At 45.4% G+C, this 22,015-nt stretch overlaps 1 protein-coding gene across 1 annotated transcript in view; it reads right to left on the bottom strand.

Moving 5' to 3' along the window:
* Ca10 (carbonic anhydrase 10) overlaps positions 1-22,015 on the bottom strand; it is a 478,661-nt gene that overhangs the window by 16,824 nt on the left and 439,822 nt on the right. Inside the window, exons 5-6 of the mRNA XM_013347571.2 lie at positions 6,388-6,483; positions 2,305-2,377 (exon numbers count right to left, since the gene is read on the bottom strand). Coding sequence (XP_013203025.1) covers positions 2,305-2,377; positions 6,388-6,483 — 169 coding nt within the window. The remainder of the gene's footprint in view (positions 1-2,304; positions 2,378-6,387; positions 6,484-22,015) is intronic.

Here is a 22,015-nt window from a genome sequence, read left to right as displayed (position 1 = left end):
GGCTTATACCAGTAAACCTGCTACCTTACAGAGGCTTGGGGGTGGGGAGATGCCTAGGTTGTATGCTTGAAGTTGATCCTTTAAGACTTCCTACCTGCCACAGGGCCAACCTTCCCCTGCTGGAGGCTGTAGGAAATTAAACTGGAGAGAAGAGAACTGTGGTTTCCTGCTGAGCAAATCAATCCCTTTCTGCCAATGTCCTGGGTCAGTTCTGTGTATCAAGCCATCATTATCCCGGGGGTGAAACTCCTTTCAGGTGTGTGACAAAGGTCACCATGGGGGACACCTCCCTTAGAACATTTGCTATGATAGGACCCATTATCATGTCTCAGCATGCAGGCCAGGGTGTCCAGCTTAACCCCCCCCCCCTTTTTTCTGTGGCCTTGGGAGGTGTTGCACATGAGGGATGAATGGGGGAGAGAATGTATCTATTTTCTCTTTCTGTGTTTCTGCTTCAGGGATGGAAACACCATAAGCTCCCCATGACACAGAAACTTGGCCCTAGAACACTTTTCCTGCCTCTTGCCCGCCCCACTGATGTCTGTTACTGTAACTGAGGGAGACCTTTCATTCCTCCAGTAACTGAGATGACGTGTTGTTGTGATCAGATCTCCTCTCTGAACTCTTCCGAGTCCCTTCAATGTTCTCCAAGCTTTGTAATGCTGCCACTCTGCTCGAATGCTTCGGCTCCCTCCTTCCAGCTTGCCTGTCTTCCTCCCTCCCTTCCTTCTTCTATCTTTTTTCTTCCTTCCTCTCTCTTCCCTTCCTCTGCTTTTCCTTCTGTGTCAGTGATCACTTCACTTAATATTAATCAGACTGCTGTAGGGGGAGGGGAGCAAGGGACCCCCCCTAATGATCCCCTATGCCAGTGGAAATCAGACAGATTGTGTTTCGGGGCTTAATGTGCAATTTCATGGCTTTTCACGGTCTCTAAACTGCAAATCCAAGATTATTTGAAAGCATTTTATTTAATTTTCATGCTTTCTTAATCAAAAAAGTTAAAAGAATAATAATCTTTTATAGGCAGTTATAAATGTGCTATTTACACACAAGACAGAAATATCTCCCTTAGCTGAGCAGTCTAAGCGTGTGCTTAGAGAGAACTCCGCCAAGAAAACTGATGAGGAAGGGCATGGCTGAGTGTGGAGAGGATTGAAGTCAGTCTTGTAGGGAATGTGTGTTGAGGTGGCGTGATCTCAGGGTCACCAGCATGTCACCCCATCCATTGCTCAACCTCTCCACTGGGCGTGACCTGATGGTGAGCCCCTTGTCTGGAGGACCAGCGTCTCAGCCATCTTTGCATTCCGAATACTGAAGGTATAGGATGAAGAAAGCAGTCAGTGAGAGAGGGCAGTGGTCGCTTTACTGCCCTTCTTCCACATCACAGTGGAGGCAGAAGCAGCAGGTGAAGCTGAGCTACGGGCTCAGGGAAGAAGCACTCTGCTGGGAGATGTGCGGATTCAATGTCCACATATTCTTGTTTCTATTGTTGGAAATCATTATCTACTTGTTGTTTGATTCACAAATCTAGACCTTTAAGATTTCCAAAACCCGGGGTTGAACTTTTTCACTTCGTTAATGAAGAAGCAGCATTAAAGCGAGAGGCCTCCTCAACAGAGGTCAAAGCCAAGGCTTGAATTACAGCTTCCCGCCTCTTCTTAACTAGATGCCCCTGCGATTTCCCCATCTTGCCTTTACATCTCTTGATATGTGCTGCCTCACACAGTTTCCCCAAGTCCTGTGACTTCTAGGTTTACCCTCTGTCCTTCCCCCTTCACCTCAGCACGCTTCCTTCCTTTCTGATTAAGAAGTTTAGGATGAAGCAATCTGAAAGCCTGGGAGGCAGGCAGAACCCTACAAATCCAGCCTCCTTCTGGAAGGAGATCAGACTTGGTTCAGGTGTGGTTCTGAAAAGGTTGATATTGGGTCCAAAGTACCTGGTAGGTGGCTTTTTTTTTCAATCACATAGTTGGCAAAGCCCCAGCTACACAGACAGCTGACGTGGTGGAGTCAGTCAGCCGGTAGAATCCCTGAGCTCATTACCAACCCGCAGGATAACGATGACCACATCATCATAATCGTTATTGCCTTAGACAGGCGTGGATGACAAAGGCACTCTGGGGACTTGTGCTTGAAATGGGCTGCTTCTTAGCCAACCCTGACTCTCCGGAGTGACTTTCTACAGAGTTAAAGGATCGTGAGGCAGAAAGGAGCCCACAGAGATCATCAGTTCCGGCTTCCTGCCTTCCGACAGGACTGCCCTTTGTAGAACAGTTGCTGGAAAGAAAATTGAGCCAAACTTACTTTTATACGTTATTCTTGTGATAGTATCTCTGTTGAGCATTCGGTTAAGAAATGGGTTTGATGAATCAGAAACCTATAAGGGAAGAGAAAGTATTAACGACTGGGTGTCAGTTACTCTCCCAGGGCAAACATATCCATGCATTATTTCATCCCTTCATATTGATGGCTTACCATGGGTCCAAATCTATGAAGGTTGGGAATTCAGAGATCAGAGACACACACTCTACTCTATATGGACACCTCATCTCAAGAAGGAAGAGAGGTAGATAAACAAACCATCCTCGTGTGGATTAGGGAGAGCTCTGATCGTCATTAGGGAGGGAGCACGGGTTTGGAAGGATGGATGGAAGCGGAAGTATTTTGATGTGAGAATATAGGAAAGAATGAGAGGCAAGGGGAGAAGGAAAAGCATCTGTGCTGACGACCTGCTCATGAAAGGCTCACACAAGTATGTAGTGTAGTTGGAGCTAAAGGCATTGGGAAGGACGGGATGGGAGGCTAGCCCATGTCAGACTTTGTTACTACAGGGTATATTTCAACATTCTTCCTCAGTAATGGGGAGCCATCAAAGGGTTTTGAGCAGGGAATATGGAATGCAATGTCATGAAAGGGGCATTTGTCTAAGTACAAAGAGACTCTAGAATAAGGGCCCCAGAAGAGGGAGGAAAAAGAGAACCTTATAATTCTACTGCTTATTATCATATAAATATATTATAAACTACAGCATTCAGTCTTCCATCCACTCACCCACCCATCTACCCCAGACATATTTACCAAGTATAATGGGCTAAACAACACTGCACTAGAGATGAGTTTCCATTTTGTACGTAGGCTCTTACATATCCAGATTCTTCCTCTGGGGGAAGCAGCTAAGCAACAAGCAGGCTGGGGTCAGAGAAACGCCCTTGATTGTGAGGCAGCCTCGTGCGGCTGTGGAGTTTCCTTCACAGCCCCCTTCTGACTCAGTCTTTTCCCAGCGCCGCTGTTCATCTTAGTCATTTCTCTCCCACCTTGCTCAGCACAGCTCTGCAATTTACATCTCAGCTGCTAATCGGGTGTTGTGACATATCAACATTTTAAATCTGATTTATTCCGAGGTTTGGGAAAAATCACAGCAGATGATCATTGTTATTAGATAAGCAACAGGTAACTTGAGTTTGGAGAAAGCACAGACTGTTTATTTTGTCTCCATCTGGCTTTCTTTTCGCACGGTTCCCTGGGTGTGTTGTAGTGAGACACACAACTAACTGCGGCTTGGTTGGTGACGATGCTCTATGGAGGCAAAATTCCACCTCCAGTGGGGAAACGTCCCAAGCTGAACACTCCCGCTCCCTGGAAGCGTTAGTGCCAAATTCTGCTCGTGACATACTCTTCAGCATTGAAAGGCCAGCTCAGAGCCCTCTCCTGTTTGTACTGATATGCTCTGGGACACAGGGCCATGAGGGTGTCTGGTGGAACGGGAAACTGCAATGGGTCTCAGTTGCCGGGTGCCTTGGTTTCCTGGTACCCGGCAAACTGAACAATACTGTTGTTGAGAGCAGCCCCCCACCCCCCTTGGAGGTGATTAAAACTTATTGAAGTATTTCCAAAGTGCACACAGATGATTTGTGGGCACAAGTGCGTTGGCAGTGGTGTGGGTGAGCGGATGAAATATGTACTTGATGTAAGTGAGCTAAGTGGGAGGGTAATGGTGTGTGATCGAACAGCAACTATAGCCAAATCTCAGCTCCCTGTGCTCATGGAATGGAAGGGGAAACAAGCCTCTCTTATTGATTTAGTGACTGATTGATTGATTGATTGTGTGCAAGCACACACTTGTGTCTCAGTGAAAGTGGAGAGCTCAGAGGCCAATTCGTGGGAGTCAGTTCTCTCCTTCCACCCAGATCTTAGGAATTGAACTCAGGTAATCATGCTTGTCAACGGGTATCCTTAACTGCTGAGCCCTCTCTTTTACCACCAAACCCTTAGCCATCTCTGGCGCAGGTGACATTTCTTCAGTTGAACCACTCATGTGGGAACTTCTCATCTTGTGTTCTTGCCTTATCTACAGGGACCTGGAAGTGGGAGGCAGGGGCATCAGAAAAAGGCCTGATGATTATCGGAGGCTGTATATCCTTAGAGACTAAGGATTCAATCCATCTCATTTCTGGGTACCAGTGTCTAGCAGGGGATGGACCTCTGTCCCGTGCTCAGTTGGAGGTTTGAGACGAGTGAATGACAAGCCAGAGCACAGCTAGCTCACCGTGGAGCTGGAAATCTGGGTGTTAATTTTGGGCAAGAAAAAGGGAATGCTATGGTTTATTTTGAGACTGAGCCAGAAAGGTTCAGGTTTGCTCAAGGAAAGTAGGGGAAATTCCTCAGGGTTCAAAATGGCTTGAGGACATTCAGGAGCTGGCCACTGTCCCTTACTGGCCTAAGGTTCTAACTAAGATCCTTCCAAACGTCAGGGGAGCACCCAGGCCCTGCAATCTTGACTGCTGGTTGGGACCTTAGTCTAGCACAAATCCCTGCACGAGCTTGTGAAACACCAGCAGTTTGCCATGGAGGAAGTTGGCTGCCAGTCACTCCATCAGTCACTGTAGCTGTGCCATGGTTGAGCTTCCAGGATGGCATTCTCTGACTTAGAAACTTGGAGCCAAGTGACGGCAAAGTCAGGGACTGACGCTGAGATGCTCTTCAAGAGACTTGGGAAAGGCACATCGACCTCTGGATATTACTCATGGAAGACTTTGCATGGGGAAAACCACAACAGGAAGTGATTCCTGGTCACATGACAATGTGTAACATATCCCTAGGCCTCACGATGTGCGTGGCCCAGGCTGACGACGTGGATTGTCTGGATCATAACTGGGACTGCAGTAAGAAATTTGCTCCCGGATTGCCGGTACCAGTGGGCTATGGCTGGGAGTGTGTGGTGTTTAAGTGTTGTTTTTTCTCTTCTCATCCTTAGTTCCTCTCCCAGATCTGTTGAGTAGGGATATGGGAATAATAATAAATATTACAGCGAGGCAGAACTTGGGTGTCTTTCCTGGTTGGGCTGTTATGAACACTATGAACTGGGCCTGGCTCAAATGAAGGTGAGGAATTTAGCAGAAGGCATGATGTCTGGGAAGACGACCAGTACCTGTTGCACAGAGTCTGCTTCGGGGGGAACTATTGCCTAAGGGGTCCCTGGGGACCCCATTACTCCAAGAGCTCTGTTACAACTCCTTGGTGTGAATGCTAAATTTCTACTGAAACTCTTCAAGGCAGACCAAGTTCTGGTTGGTCCAATGTTCTCTAATGATTTGGGCACAACCGTCTCTAGCAGCTAGCACAGTGCGGTACTTTGTAACTAACATAGTTTACTTAAAAAAAAAAAAAGCAAAAACTTTTTTACAGTTGGAAAGTAAATCTTTTTTTTATTAAAAATCGTATATCTACATCCCTTTATATCTGCCAAAACATTATGAAAAATCAAAAAACAAATCAGATGTTGTTCAGTTGGGCATTTCACAATGTTCTTGCCTATTGGATATCTGAAGGTTATACAGTCAACATGGGGACTTTGTCTCAATTCTACTTGCCAGGATTACAAATCAGCATTCGAGTGGGAAAGGAAGGTGAACTTTGTAGCTGTTGTGGGGAAGCCTGGAGGTTTATTATAGTGCAGGGTCTGCCGGAGAGGGACATCTAACACTTCTCTTATTCCCTTGGTGGCAGCAGATATTGGGCAGTCTTTCGGTCCCAGAGGCCATCAGCACTCCAGCCCCTCTCCTTTTGCTACTGCACTCTTGGTCCACACTAGTAGGTATGGCCTGAAGCCTGTCCCTAGCACCAGCTTTTTCTCTAGGGCAGAGGCTGTGCAAACCTTCAGGCCCTGAAGCTCTGAAATGGAACCTATCACTTCTTCATCTTACTTGCATAGCCTTGAATCTTTGGTGCATCCATGTTTATAAAAATCATAAGATCCCGAAGCTTTCTTAGGTACAGATATTAATTGACATTACTTCTTTAAATATTTTTATTCCCAACAAAGACTGTAGACAGATATTCTGGTTGGTTTGGGGAATGGCAAGAAAAATAAAAGAATGCAAGACTTACTTTTATAAATATAGAAACTACCACCAATCCATTTGGACTCTTCGCAGCTTCTGTGACATTTGTGTATAGCTCGTGGTTATAGTGGATGAGTTGTACCTGGCAGGAAGGAAAATCAAGAGTAAGAACAGCAATTCAACATCAAAAGAGGTGAGGCACAGCATATCCTCCAATGCAAGGGGGGAACTGCAAACCTACCAAAGAACAATAGGAAGCACATGTTTTTAATTGAAGACATTTCAGAGGGGGAGTGTAAATAGAACCTATGTGTGTACAATGCATGTACACGCACACATATGAACATACGACCTACACAAATTTGCGAACACGTTCTGGTAACAAGAGTCCTTTTTAATAAGATTAGTGTCCATCTGGTTCTTCCTCCCTCCCAGGACATTTCCTCTAAAGCGTGCGCTAAGTGGATTTCCTTAATAGGAAATGCAACAGTCCTCAGGTGTGGACATCCTCTCCCAGCAGCCCCAACAGCTGCCCAGGCAGTGCATAAATCTTCCCAGGAGTCTTGGAGTGAGCAGGGAACTGATAGACCCTGACCCATCTCCACCTGGGGAGATTGGAGGTGTTCAGGATGCTTGACTCTTTAGAAGAGAGAGTGGATGGCTCTGTCTCATGGTGGACCAACTTGGTTATGTGAAATTTTGTTTCCCTTTCTCTAACAGAACCAGTGACTGGCTATCAAGTTCTATGCAGCAAGCACTGGGGCTGAGGGCAGCAAGAGGAGCCCTAGATTTGGGTTGTGGTGGAGTAGGTCCCTCTATTACCTTATTCTTTTAAATTCCCATTGTTGAACATAACATGCATATATACCCAAATTAACATATTGCAGACTTGTGATCAAGTTTTATACCCTTTCACTGAGACCTAATCACTTACTATAAAATGTGAGTGTGATGATCCCTTTTAAAATGTATCTTATAGCTATGATTTTAAACAATATTTTATAGCAATATGAAAAGGGTAACTGTGAACACTATTTCTCTCATCTCTAGCTAACCCTGGCTCACATGATGGGAAAATGAACAGCTCATTTCGACCCCTCTCAGACAGGTTTCTCTGCTTATAAAGCAGACAGCTACACACATACAAAAAAAAAAGTTTATGGCTATCGTGAAAGGTGAAGCTTCTCTGATTTCCCTCTCTGTTTCATTATCCTTTGTGTATAGGAGGGCGACTGATTTTTTGGAGTTGATCTTGTATCCTGCCACATTACTAAAGGTGTTTATCAGCTGTAGGAGTTCTTTGGTGGAGTTTTGGGGGTCGCTTATGTACACTATCATATCATCTGCAAATAACGAAAGTTTAACTTCTTCCTTTCCAATTCGAATCCCCTTGATCCCCTTATGTTGTCTTATTGCTATTGCTAGAACTTCAAGCACTATATTGAAGAGATATGGAGAGAGTGGACAGCCTTGTCGTGTTCCTGAATTTAGTGGGATGGCTTTGAGTTTCTCTCCATTTAATTTGATGTTAGCTGTTGGCTTGCTGTATATAGCTTTTATTATATTTAGGTATGAACCTTGTATCCCTAATCTCTCCAATACTTTTATCATAAAGGGATGTTGAATTTTGTCAAATGCTTTTTCAGCATCTAATGAAATGATCATATGGTTTTTTTCTTTCAGTTTGTTTATATGATGGATTACATTGATAGTTTTTCGTATGTTGAACCAGCCCTGCATCTCTGGGATGAAGCCTACTTGATCATAATGGATAATTTTTCTAATGTGTTCTTGGATTCGGTTTGCCAGTATCTTGTTGAGGATTTTTGCGTCGATGTTTATGAGTGAGATTGGCCTGTAATTCTCTTTCTTGGTTGAGTCTTTGTGAGGTTTTGGTATCAGAGTAACTGTAGCTTCATAAAAGGAATTTGGCAATGACTCTTCTGTTTCTATATTGTGAAATACCTTAAGGAGTATAGGTATTAGGTCTTCTTGGAAGTTCTGGTAGAATTCTGCATTGAAACCATCCGGTCCTGGGCTTTTTTTGGTAGGGAGGTTTTTGATAACCGCTTCTAATTCTTCGCGACTCACAGGTCTATTTAGATCTACTGGGAGCTCACCAGGGCCAGCTGGACTGTGACTGAAAAAGCACGGGATGAAACTGGACTCTCTGAACATGGCGAACAATGAGGGCTGATGAGAAGCCAAGGACAATGGCAAGGGGTTTTGATCCTACTTAATTTTCTGGCTTTGTGGGCGCCTAGCCAGTTTGGATGTTCACCTTCCAAGATATGGACGGAGGGGTGATGCTGCCTAGGCCCATTTCATAGGCCAACCCTTAGGTAGGCGGAGAAAACAGAACAGGATGCTGGGAGAAAGAAGCTGAGTCAGAGAGCCGCCATGATTCTCCTGCTCCAGGCAGATGCAGGTTAAGATCATTCCTGGTAAGCCAGCTTGTGGGCCACACAGAATAATAGAAATGGGTTAGATCAATATGTAAGAGCTAGCCAATAAGAGGCTGGAACTAATGGGTCAGGAAGTGATTAAAAGAATACAGTTTCCGTGTAATTATTTCGGGGCATAAGCTAAGCTAGCCATGTGGGCGGCTGGGTGCGGGGGACGCAGCCTCGCCGCTCTTATTTCAACAGAGGGGGGAGGACCTAAGACTTACCACAGGGCAGGGCACCCTGACTGCTCTTTGGACTGGAGAGGGAGGGGGAGAAGGGTGGGAGGAGGGGGAGAAGGGTGGGAGGAGGGGGAGGGTGGTGGGAGGCTGGGAGGGGCGGAAACTTGTTTTTTTTTTTCCTTTTCTCAATAAAAAAAACAAATATTAAAAAAAAAGTTTAAAGGAACAATAGAGGGGCGTGGCCACAGCTCAGTTGGCAGTGTTCTGCTCTGCTGGGTTCCAGTTTTAGCACCACATAAACTGAGCTTTGTAAGTCTAACACTTAGGAGGTAGAGGCGAAAGGGTTGGGGTTCAAAATCATCTTCGGCTACTTAGTGAGATAAAAGCCAGCTTGGAATACACGAGACATATCTTAGAAACAATAACAGCAACACCAACAGAAACAATAACATGAAAAAATTTACAAGCGCTATTCTAAAGTTGATTTCTGACTGCCTGTTCATTCAAGCCAATACCTATAAGTCTACCCGTAGTTCTCTTGGCGGCAATAGTCTCCTCCCTGTGTGAATACTCTGTAACACGCTGAGCCATCCCACGCCTTTCATGGCTTTCCACTGTTCACCTTCTTGCAACACTGTCACAGCGCAAGTATCATAGATCTCTCTCTAACGGTGTTAGTGCTCTTCGCTGGCTGGTTTGAAAACCTAACCAGGTAGTGCCTGGAAAGTGACTTGGGACTCTGAAAGTACAAGACAACTTTCATTCCTGCCAGAATCCCACCTTGCATTAAAGGTGGATGTGTGGTGTGGTGTAGTTTTCAAAGAAAGACAATAAACTAGAAGGAAACTTGCCCTTGCGTTTTGAAAACAACCAGCACATCTATTCTTGTGGCATACAAGTGTTGCTGGGCATCCAGGTCACCTGGTGTTTTGAAACTCTCCAGTGCCTGCTTGTCCCAGTCCAGTTCTGACTATTTTGGGAAGGAAGCAGGTCCTGTGTTTGTTAAAATCTTTCCTACTAGAGATCCGCTGGAGTTGCAAACCAGTGGAGTGTCAATGGGCACTGATAACCCAGCAGTGCCCACTCAAAGGGTACCACTGATCTGAACACCCGAGTCCATGGAACATGTCATAGAGGGGGACACAGTATCATGCTTTTGACATTCCTCATTTGCTTTTTAACTTCTTATATATTTTTGCCAGTGGAGACAGATGGTTACACTGCAGCTAGTTTGCCGCCGGAAAGGCAACCACAGGCAGGGGCTGGAGGACCATTTATTTGTCTGTGCAGTCCTCTACCAGGCCTTTGCTTACAATTTTAAGTTACAAAGACAAAGCTAGCAGTGGAAAGAAGAGTGCACGTATAGAAGCATGGGCAGCATCTGCTAGTGTAGCTAGTGGAAGGCTCTCTGCAGAGAAGATATTTGAGCTGAGATCTGGTGATGAAGAAGAACAAGGCCCGGAGAGACTGGAAGGAGGCCTGTCAATCACACAGAGCAGAGAGGATACAAGGGGTCTGAGGCAGTGGCAAGCAATGCAGATGGTTAGGGGTGGGTAAAAGTGGCCCAGGGTGGGACCAACTCACACAGGACTTTGCAGACCTTGCTGAGAGTCTTTGAAGCAGGAATTTACTGGCATTAAGGCATAAATAAATAAACTGACCCAGACACAGTTTTGAAAGATCTCTTTGGACACCTAGAGGGTCATGCTAGAGACAAGAGGGGGTCTTGCCTACTCTTCTTTATGTCATATTCATCCATCCCCCGTCTTTTCTAGGACACTGGTGCTGTTGCCCATCTCTGTTTCTATAGTGTTCTTAACCAGAATTTATTGTGATTATAAATTAGCTTGCAATGATTGATTTGATGTGCCAGTTTCACAGGGCTAAGGGGTGTCCAAATAGCTGCTAATGTTTCTGGGTATGTTTGTAAAGATGTTTCTGGAACAGATCAGCATTTACATTAATAAACTGAGTAGAATATATGTAGCCTTTCAAACATGGTTTTGTATCTGTTAAGAACTCATTGTATATAAAGAGACAGAAGAAGGGTGAATTCATTCTTCTTGGGCTGGAACATCCATCTTTATCTGTCCTTGGAAATCACAAATCCTGGTTCCAGGACCTAGGATTCATACTGCAAACACCACTTAAATGTCTATGGGTCTACAGACTTTGGACCTGGACTGAGTGAGATCATGCCAATGAATCCCTAGTTCTTCAGCTTGAAGATGCCATGTGGTGAGACTTCTCCCCCGCTGTAGTCAGGTGGACCAGATGCTGTAATGAATCTCCATTTATAAATATCTCAATGTATTCTGCTGGTTCAACTTCTTAGAAAACTCATGACGATTGAAAATTCAAAGTATCTTAGAGCCTACAGGGCACTGGTGATCAGAATAGATACAAACCATCGATACCTGGTACAGGCGTGTGGGAGCTGAACATCACTGTCAGAACTAGTGGTCACCAGCATCATCACTGCCATCACCACGCTTTATTGATGATCACCATTAACACTGGTTGAGCGCTGATCATCTACAATACATGCAGGAATCCAACTGTGATGCATGTTGCAAGGGATGGTGTGTTGGGAGCTTGGGGAATGGATTTGGGCATCCTTCTCCAGAGATTCACCTTGAGCTGAGATTTTTACATATAGCATTTATAAATTGGACATAGGCATAGAGAAATGTTAGCTGTAATATCATCTCATTTAATTCTCAAAACTCCATCTCATGATCTGCTTTTGATTTACAGGGACACCACAATTCTGCTTTACCACTTGATCAAGGAAGTATCGGGTGGCAAACGGTGCCCAGGTCTTATGGTTCGAGTTCACACTCGAACAGCATGTTCCTTCTAGACTATTGGCTTTGTGTCTGTTCTTACCTTTAGGTAAACATCTCCAGGAATGGATGCTATTCATCATCTTGCTCCTAATGTTTGCCATGGAATTTGGCCCAGTGTGAAGCTTGGCAAATGCTTGCTGAATGAATCATTCTACTGCTCAGAGTCTGAGCTCTAGAAGAGGCCTTAGATAAAACCAAGACTAGCTCATTTCTATTAAACACAAAGAAACTTCGGGTCAGAGAGGGTCTATGTCTTGCTTATCGCAGTATGGTGATTTATACTTCATCGGAAGCGTGGTAGAGGAGAAGCTGGGCAGGATAGCAACAGTCCATGGAGAGCCTTAGAGGCTCAGGTGGCTAGGGTCTCATGCCTATGGTTTCCAGGGCGTTGGTCTTGCACTGAGAGTCATACAATCAGATGCAGAGGTATCTCCACATTGCAGAATTTTCTGGAGACCAAAGTAATCACTTTCTCCAAGTTCCATGCTGAAATTCAGCTTTAGAACTAGGTTCCAAGTATTTGTCTTTGCTGAATGAACACTTGCCGTGAGCAGGCTTCTGAGTTAGCCCCGTCATTGGTCCAGCTGTGAGCAGTCTCTGGCGTGGAGCACAATTTCCTTTTCCAGGAGTGTGTGACAAGCCTGTGACCAGTGCTTCTCACTCAAGTTTTGGGAGAGTGACCATGCATCTCTCAGGCCTGATGCACATGCTCCAGTTGACCTTTCTCTGTCCCTTATTAAACCTGAAAGAGTCACCTTGTGATGGCACTCATGACAAGGCTACCACATTAACCTCTGTAATAACTCAGTGACTTCAACCACCCAGAAGGTAAAGGCCTGAATGTGAGCCCAGCCCTTGACTGGGCCCTGACTTTTCTAAATGTCTCAGTGGTTAGCATGGACTAGCAGGGGTTTTTTTTTCACCTCACACACCGCACTTCTTCCTTTCTCTACAGCCTGTGCTTACTCTGTTATTTCTGTTTCATATATCTTTCCCTCCCCTTTTTATCTGAATTTTATTTGTGAGCCCCTTTAGAACTTGGCTCAAGGGTCACCCCCTGAGAAGTCATTTTCACGGTCCTGTTAGCTTGGAACACACATCACAGTTTGGCTTCCACATTTGTGGTGAGAATGCTTTGTTCTTCACATCTTTGGCTAGACTCTAAGCTTCGTCTGGCAAAGAACCACGCCAGCGTCCTAGAACTCAGCACCGTATCTGTCCATAGCAGCAATGGCTGTAAAATGGATAGAGGAAGCAAGGCAGGCCATGGTCAGAAGACAAAATGTGACGTTGTGAGAAGCAAGGAGAGAGGGTTGCTTGGCTGAACTGGGGAAACAGTCTGAATTCCAGACGTGTATCCCCAAAGGGAGTCAAGGCCCTTAGTATCTGGATTACCTGGCCCCGCCTCGATGTAAGGGGAGGAGCTCGGTCATGCCTCAACGTGATGTGCCCTGCTTTGAGCAAGCCCATGGAAGGCTTGTCCTTTCTGAATGGAGATAGAGGGGAGGAGGGAATGGGTGGGGGGTTAGATAGGAAAAGGGAGGGGATGGAAGGAGAAGAGGGGGGAGAAACTGGTTGGTATGGAAAATAAATGAAAAACTGCTATTTAAAAAGACCTTTAGTATCCTCATAAGACTATGCAGATGTCATAGCCTAGCTTCATCCCTGAGCACCTGGGTCATGCAGGTTCTCATCTTTACGTAAGGACTGTAAAGCTGCCTACTTCCTATATCCATTATTATGATTTCACGGGCTTGGAGAAAAGCATTTAACCTAGGGCCTGGCATGCACTAGACACTCAGGAGCCATCTGTTACCATGCTTGCAGTTGTTCTGTGTTTACTTTTGCAGTAGATAACAGAGCCTTGGGCTCCTGTAGAAATCGGGCTTAGGTGCGTACAGTTTCCTCTTCTGCATCCTGCCTTTGAGTATGTCTTCCTGAGGACCCAGGGAAAAGTACTGCCTACTGGGGGAGAACTCGGTGCATGGTTCCCTGCTCTGGGTGAAGTGAGAGCTTTCGGGAGGAACATGTTCCTAGTGGCTCTGATGGTAGTTTAGCAGGCAACTGGCATTTAAAGCCATGAGTGAGACAGTGAATCTTCCATCCCTGGGACTTGTGGGGCTTCTGCCTCTGTGACTTCACTCGGCTTTCCTAGTATTAAAGTGGTCAAAGAGAAAACAGGAAAGAACAGGTGTGGCTAGAATCCAAGAGAACTTTCTATGCAGCACACCGTGGGCCGGGTTGGGTTTGTGGTTATAGTTCGCCCACCATGGCTTGCTTAAGTTGAGAGCTGGGCAAAGAACTTCCAAAGCATTCATTTTCCAGTGACTGTGTACAGAGGGGAGAGAGTGCATGCTGGGAGGAAGTAAGCATGAGTCTGCCCCCTCCCCCCTCGTGTAATGGCCATTCTGATGTTCCTAGGGTCCTTTAGACTTTCCAAAGCACCATCGATTCAAATGAGCTTACTTCTGTCAGCCCTGAGGTCCCAGGTGCCCACCCTGGGCTGGACCCCAGGAGTCCAGAGATGCAGCCTATAGATCCCGTATCCTCCAGGTGCTCACACGGCACACTCATTTGTTCCCGAAATAGACAAAGAATTAAAAAAAGAGAAGGCACAGAGAGGTCACACAGCCAGTGACAGCGATTCGGGTCTACCTCACCTCCCCATAAAACAGTAAAGAGAGAAGGAAGGTGTTTTATACTTGAAGGGGAGATTACATTTCAGCAGCTTTGGCTGGAACAACAGTTATACGCGAGAACTTATTTATAGAAGTCATTAGCAAGTTTGTCTTTCTGTGTAAGAGCACAGACTCTGCAGAGAAGAGCACGGCTTGATATTTACCAACCGCCACATTCTCACCCTCAGCCTTGGCAATTATCACGGGGCTGCCTGGTGACGATGGCTTCCTGTACCCTAAGACATGTGGATGCAATTAAGCTGCTAAGAACATGAAGCGTCCATCACTTCCATGACTGGAGACCCTAGACTGAAGGAGGGATCACTACTTGGATTTTTAAGGCATGATATTTTTTTAGTGAGTTGTTCTAACGTTTGAACAAATGCAGGGTATGACGCTTGGGTGCAGGACGGAGCAAGAAAATTTGAGGCTTGGCTTATCCAGATGCTCTTCTGTCTGAGTAACCCCAGGCTAGCTACCTGGTCCCTCTGTGCCACGGCTTCTTTCTTAGAAGAATGAGGATGTATCTGAGCATCATCACAAGAATGAAACAGGAAAATTACCAAGATCCTCTTCAGGATCCAGGCAGGGTCTAGGCAAACAATCACCACAGATGGGGTGCTACCATGGAAGAATTAGTGCGCTCCCCTGGTGCTCACCCCTATTCTAAAATAGCTGCCTTTAGAAGCCTAACTTTCCTTCTGTGGTCCTTTCCCCAAAGCATCTATATCCCTTCTGTTTCTCAATAGCAAAGCTGCTGAAAGCCAAGGCAGGATGTGCTTCCTGTAAAGGGGTCCATCTACATCCTTCCAGACATATCATCTGGGCTGAGGCTGGTACCAACTAGGATTAAACGGTGAGGTCTGAGAGCTCCTTTTTGAACCTTGTCTGATTTTACTGTGAGTTTCCCAGAGTGGCATCCTGCAGCTAGAGACTCCTTATTCCCATCCTTTCCTCTTTATTCACTTATTTTCCTCCCTCCCCGCCCGCATACCCCCAAGACTTCAGACTCGTCCTAGCACCGGATGTGAGGAAAGACAGCTCATTGTTCTAGAGTCGAATACCCTGGGTTCGAGTCCTAGGTTAGTTAGGCTCTTTGCAGTTCAATTTCTTCACATGCAAAACGTGACTGCAGCATGGCCGCCCAAGGATCAACTGGGCTGATTAAATAGCACAGCTTGCAAATGAGATCAAATATACGAACGAGATAAAGTGAGCTTCAAACACAGCATCTGGTCCAGAGTACACACTCATTAAATGGGTGCTGTGATGATTCTTATTAGAAACGCCTGGCTGCCGAAGCTCAGAGGAGGAAAACAAGGGGTTTAGCCACTTCAAAGTTACTTAGAAAAAAGTCAGGTGATCGACATGTTTAGATTGCATTTTTTTTTATAGATGATTTATTTTTATCTCCTATTTTGCCTTATTACCACCTGACCAGCAAGATGATGTTGCTAACGGCTTCTCTCTGTAGTTGGTATTGTAAAAACCGCAGTGGTACCTGCATACATAGTCTCAGGACCCCATCTCTCTTCAGCTCATTATCATTGCCACAGAAGAGATTGTCTCTGGAGGAAAACCATCTTATTGGCATGCCCAGACCATGCATGTCAGATAGATATTGATAGATATTTCAGAGCTCAAGGAGTTAGCATTAATGAAGGCTCACTTGGTTTTAATTAAAGTAGAGTCTGGTGTTACATAGGTCCTTTGAATTATGTCAAGAATCATTTCCCTACTTCTACTTACAAAAAGTCAAGAGCAAGGTAACTTTACAAGTACATTTACAAGAGACTTTTGAAGGCCAGACAGGCCACTGTCTCTCATAATTACATACAAAAAGCTTATATTAGCATTAGCCGGTTGTAATATTATATTAAAATAATCATTGCAATCAAATAGGACACAGCCCATCATTATTGGAGAAATCTGCCGACGAAATTTAGTGTACTGGTTGAATGAAACAGAAAAGAGAGCCATTATCATCTCAGTGGGACCGCTTATTTTTGGTTATTCCCAGTCCTGGGGAAGAACTTGTCTTAGGAGTTTTGCTCTTTCGAGAGAACTGAGTAGTTTCTGCACCCCTCAAACACAGGGGAAACTGTTGCTACCTCTCTGGCTTTGAAAGGTTCAGCAATGTGACAGCCTGAGTCACTGTGAAGCCACCCCAGGGACTTTGATACAAGGCTTTGCCCTCTTGAAGTTATTTATATGGGCTCATGGATTTGTTATTTTAGATGCAATTGAACTTGAAAGAGACACAACTTGGTGAAGAACAGGGACTATCGATGCTCATAGAATATGCACACTGAAGGCAAGACCAAGACTACCTGCCTTATTTGTGCCTGGCCGTCAGTCTCCATCATGGAAAAAAAAAGGGATTAAATCCTGCCCTTCAGCTTGCCATGCCCCTCACTTGTACAATTTTGTAGTTACTTTAGATGACTTGCTTCCTAATGCCTGTCAGTGGGGCATCAGGAACATCATCCCTCAACCAAGTCAAGCTGCAGAACAATTTGGATAAAGCATTCACAAAGCCAGGCTTGACTATACACTTTAATTGCCTGAAATGTGATATTTAATAACTAGGAACACACACCAGCCAGTTTCACAGCCACTAACAGACACAATCCATCCACGTAGGTTGCCTCTAATGAAGACTAGAGTGCTAAGCACAAAGTCTGAAACATATTCTATTTCATTATTTTTTCCCTTGGAATGGGGTCTCACTATATTGCCTAGCCTGAACCTAATTCCTAGGCTTCAGTGGACCTCTCTCCTTAGCTTTCTGGGTAAGTGAGGTAATAAGCATGTGCTACTCCACCTGCTTAGGTACCAGAATGTAAATGATATGTCTGCCATTGGTCAATGGGTCATGTTGGTAAGCCAAAGTCCCTTAAGACATTAAGGTCTTTGTGTAGAAAATGTGGAGATGTTAGGAGCAAGTTTTCATATTCTTCTAAAATATAAACATATCTCAGGAAGTTTAGGATGCTGTCTGCTGAGCATCCCTCAAAGAAGATAGAATTGGGCTGTATAAGTCAAAGTCCCAGTAGGTAGCATACTTATGCCGGGGCTGTACACAGGTTGAGTGGCATCAGACTGGACTTATCAACAGAGATGGAGGCTAGGGATGGGACTGTGATCCAGTGATGTATGTGTATAGATCAAGAACAGCCTCAGTTCTTCCGACTTCCGCTTTGTGACCTCTGTCTTCCTCATTTGAGAGTGACTAGCTCAAATCAGACCAAAACCAAATAAAAATAATTATCCCTGTCCTGAGGGCTGCCACCACCCAAGCCTTTCATTCACCCTCTCAGCAATACCCATGTGTGTTTGCTGTGTGCCAAGCAAAGTGCTGGGCATACAGAGCTGAGAGAGGAAAAATCTAAACAGCAGGAGGAGGTGCTAAGCCCCTGGGGCATGATGGAGCAGAAGAAGTGTCAGACACCAGAAGTTAGGGGTCATTAATTAGGGCTTGGTGACTCAGGACAAAAACACAGGGACAGACCACACTCAGTCTTAAAGATCCCAATGATAATATGGCCTTAATTTTAAGAACAATGGAAAATTAACAATGGAGGTGTGGAGGGGTGTGTGTGTGTATGTGTGTGTGTGTGTGTGTGTGTGTGTGATGAGGCATCAGTTTGTTTTTGATATAGATCACTGAGCTAAAAACTACAGTGAACAGTGACCCACTTTCAAGTATTTCTCACTATGGTATCTAATTCTTCCAGCCATCACATGGCTGACTACTGCCAAGCTTCCCTTCCAAAGCTTGCCCACAAACCACAGAGTCAAATAACCTAAATATAATGACATATCTCATGCCATGGTGCTTGACAAGTTAAACGCAATATGAGTATCTGCTAAAGTGTTTTAATAATCAAAGAGATCCCATGTTTACTTTTGAGGCAGGGTCTTGAACTCACTACATAGTTGAAGATGACTCTGAATTCCTGATTCTTCTAACGCTACCCACCAAGACTGGAGTTACAGGTATGTTTTGAGTAATGTAGGGGATTAAATTCAGGGATTTGTGTATGTCCACCAAGTGAACTGTATCTCCAGGCCTGGATCATAATTTATTTAGGGATATTTTTCTTAATAAAAGAGTAACATAGATTTTGGGAAATGGGAGATGCCCAACCAGGCTTCTGGGGAAAAAAAGGGAAATTATTAGCTTATTCCAAGAAATGTGATGTGGAGCATCCAATTATTGGAAAACAAGTGTCAAAAATCACCAAGAAAAGCCTTCTAGGCACATGGAAAAGGACAAAGGCAGTAATCCAGAAACCCATTCAATCAACCCAGGGATGGTCACCTGAACTATGGTCTATGAGGGCATTAGACACGAAGCCAGGGGCTAAAGAACAATGGGGTCTGTGATACAATACATAGGAGGGAGGGAGCAGCATGGAAGGAGGAGGGGGTTTTGAATTTCATTCCCAAAAATGCGTAATGGGCTAATCCAGCAGAGGTGTGTGACTGTTCCATGCACTATAAGACCTTTGAATTGTATGCCCCTCCCAATAACTATCTATAGTTGTCCCATCATGGTGACAAAATCATATGATATCCATAAAAATTCAAGCCCTTGTGAGATGTGTGTGTGTGTGTGTGTGTGTGTGTGTGCATGCAATGTGGGGTCTGTGTGTGTATGTATGTATGTGTGTGGTGTGGGGTCTGTGTGTGTGTGTGTGGTGGTCCCATCCAGCTAGGAAAGCCAGTTTCTATATCTGTACATTATAGGAGCCGTAGAGTTCCCTGCATATACATCTGTCTTCTACATTTTCACATAGACCCGAGCCAGATGACCCTGGGTGGGAATGTCCTTACGGCTGTATCGCCATGTGTTCTGATTATCACTGATGCCAGCTCAGTAGAGGCTGTGGCTGGTTCCGGTGAATTCTGTTTTGTTTGCTTCTAAGAGGTGAGTAGGGGTTGACGGCGGTGAAAGGAGACAGAGGCAAGAAAGCCAAATTATTTTCACCGCTCTTCAGGGAAGCCCAGATGGTGCCCTTGTCTCAGGCTCCCAAAATATTCCCTGGGAGAGGAGTGGAGATAGCATTCTGCTGACAGCATTTGGGAAGAGGCGTGTGGACAGTCTATATTAAGACTTCAGCATCCTTCCAAGCCTGTCTGTGAGCATGAAACAGCTCTGTGGTGTTACTTGGAAACCACTGGGCATAATCTCTCCGGGGGCAGATCGCAATGTGTTGTCTTCTCATCCTTTCCCTGTGATTGAGACCCAAGCATTCAGCAAGGGTTTTCCCCAAATGCCATGGCTCTGTCTGGGACTCCTGTCATTTCCCAAGGAGAAGGCTGCTTCCGGCAGAAGAGGGTCAGCCAGAGATGGGTAGGGTCAGCAGCAAAGGTCTCTCTCCTTTCTATAGTGAGAGTCCCGGGCATACCCAAGGTGGGAGGGGACTGTGGTTGTCATCTGCAGAGAAGCAGCAACATCTCTTCTGCAGCAAGTGCTGTGTCAGGGAATAGCAGTTCCGATATGGGGCACCAGCTTTGGCCGCAAGCAGTTCCTAGTCCTGGATGGAGAGACCAGTTCATACTGGAGGGCTTTGTAAATATGAGGCTTCCTCCGAAACTTCTTTGGGACCGCACAAGAACCCTGCTGCAGGTGAGGTCACAAAGCATTGAAACCTAGCAAACAGGAGAAATGGAGGACCCATGCTGACTCAGTTGGTAAGCAACAGATCCTATTCTTGAACCCAGGTCTCTTCTCAGAGTTCTCTCCTATCTTGAGACTTGTGTTGAGGTTGGTGTTTGCGTATGGTGTGCCTTCCCTCCTTGTGTCTCCTCATCTTACCTTCTACTTAGAGAGATCATAAGTATTAAGTATGAAGAGTATCCAAGTATTAAGAGTTTCTCATGTGCTAGTGGGGTTCCAAACGCTCTCCAGGTGTCATCTCATCCAGTTCTCACAACTGATGTGTGGGCAGACATTGTCATCCCCATGATACAGCTGTGAACCCTGAAGCTAGGGAGGGGAGATGACTGCATTCCCCATATACCAGGGATTGCCGAGAACCGCTACGTCATTCCAGGTCACGTTCCCTTTTCTTCCTGAATTTTTGGGGTACCAGTTCAAATGTGTGAACTTTGAAGAGTCATTTGTCCTTGCTAAGTGCTGGTGAAGAGGTTGAAGAATCTCATCTCCATCCCAGCTGCACTTTTCTCTGGCTCTGTCCTGCCCATGTTGCTCAGAAGTCTCCAGAGTTGATCTCACGTCCACATTGAACATCACCACCAACGCCGCCACCGCCGCCGCCGCCGCCACTGCCACCACCACCACCAGCAGCAGCAGCACTACCCAATATTATTGAACCAACAATGGAAGCCAGGACTGGGCCAGTTCACATCATGTAAGCATTTGCACTTAATACTCACAAAGGTCTGTGTATGAGAATATTGTCACCACTTTTAATTTACAGATAGGGAAATGGAAGCATGAAGATGTTAAGTAAGGCATCTAAGTGACAAAGTTATAAATACACAGGTCACATGCCTGATGCCGGAGACAAAGGGTTAACTGATAAGCAATATCTTCTCCCTATAATTGTATATGCTCCGAGATTCAGGACTGTCATCAGACTTGAGGCAGAGGCCAAAGACACACAACCCTGTGAAATGAAGCCTCTTGCACTGCAGGGCTTTAGTTCATAACGGCTGTGGGGAAAAGGCAGCAGGCATCTGACAGGGATCCTATTAAGCAAAGAGTCAAAGGAATATATTTCATTTTATTTGTTTAAATTTTTTTTTGAGACAGGGTCTCAGTATGCTGCGTAGGGCAGACTTAACTCCCGGTCTTTGATGAACCTTCTGAGGCAGGAACTGGCTTGGCACAAGGGTCAGTGGTGAGCATCGTGTTTTGTTTGTCTGGTGTAGTTGCTGCGACACGTATGTACTAATGCTGCCTTGAAGTCTGGCCAGGAGCCAACCTCTTGGTTTTCCCAGTGATGCCATTTCCTTCCTATCTACAGTCTCCATGCCCTAGACTGGCAGCCTGTTGCCTGGAGTCGGGACAGGGCTCCTTGTTCCTCTCTGTGCCCGCCCTCTAACTTCATATGTGCTTTTTGTGTCTACCTGGGATGACCACTCTTTTCTTTACTAGTGATCTCTGCTCACCAAAAACTCCAAAATTGCCATCTTCTCCAGACTGGCTTTCTGGGTTGCTCTTTTGAGTGTATTCTTTTCTTCCTTTCAAACTGCAAGCTGTAGGGATTATGCAAATTATTACACACGAAGCAACCAGCACACACTGGATGTGCAGCAGGTACTCAAGTATCTCAAGTTATTCTTTGCCCTACATTCCTTATTTTGCCTCTCTCCAAGAAAGTTCATTCAAATTTCTCATACGAACACATTCAGCACTACCACCACCACCACCATCGTGACCACCATCACCACTACCACCATGACCACCACCACGACCACCATGACCACCACCACCACCACGACCACGACCACCACCACCACCACCACCACCACCACCACCACCACCAC

The sequence above is a fragment of the Microtus ochrogaster genome, chromosome 7, assembly GCF_000317375.1.
Source record: "Microtus ochrogaster isolate Prairie Vole_2 chromosome 7, MicOch1.0, whole genome shotgun sequence".
NCBI lineage: Eukaryota > Metazoa > Chordata > Mammalia > Rodentia > Cricetidae > Microtus > Microtus ochrogaster.
Note: the sequence above shows the minus strand (reverse complement) of the source record. Positions and strands in the feature narration are given on the sequence as shown.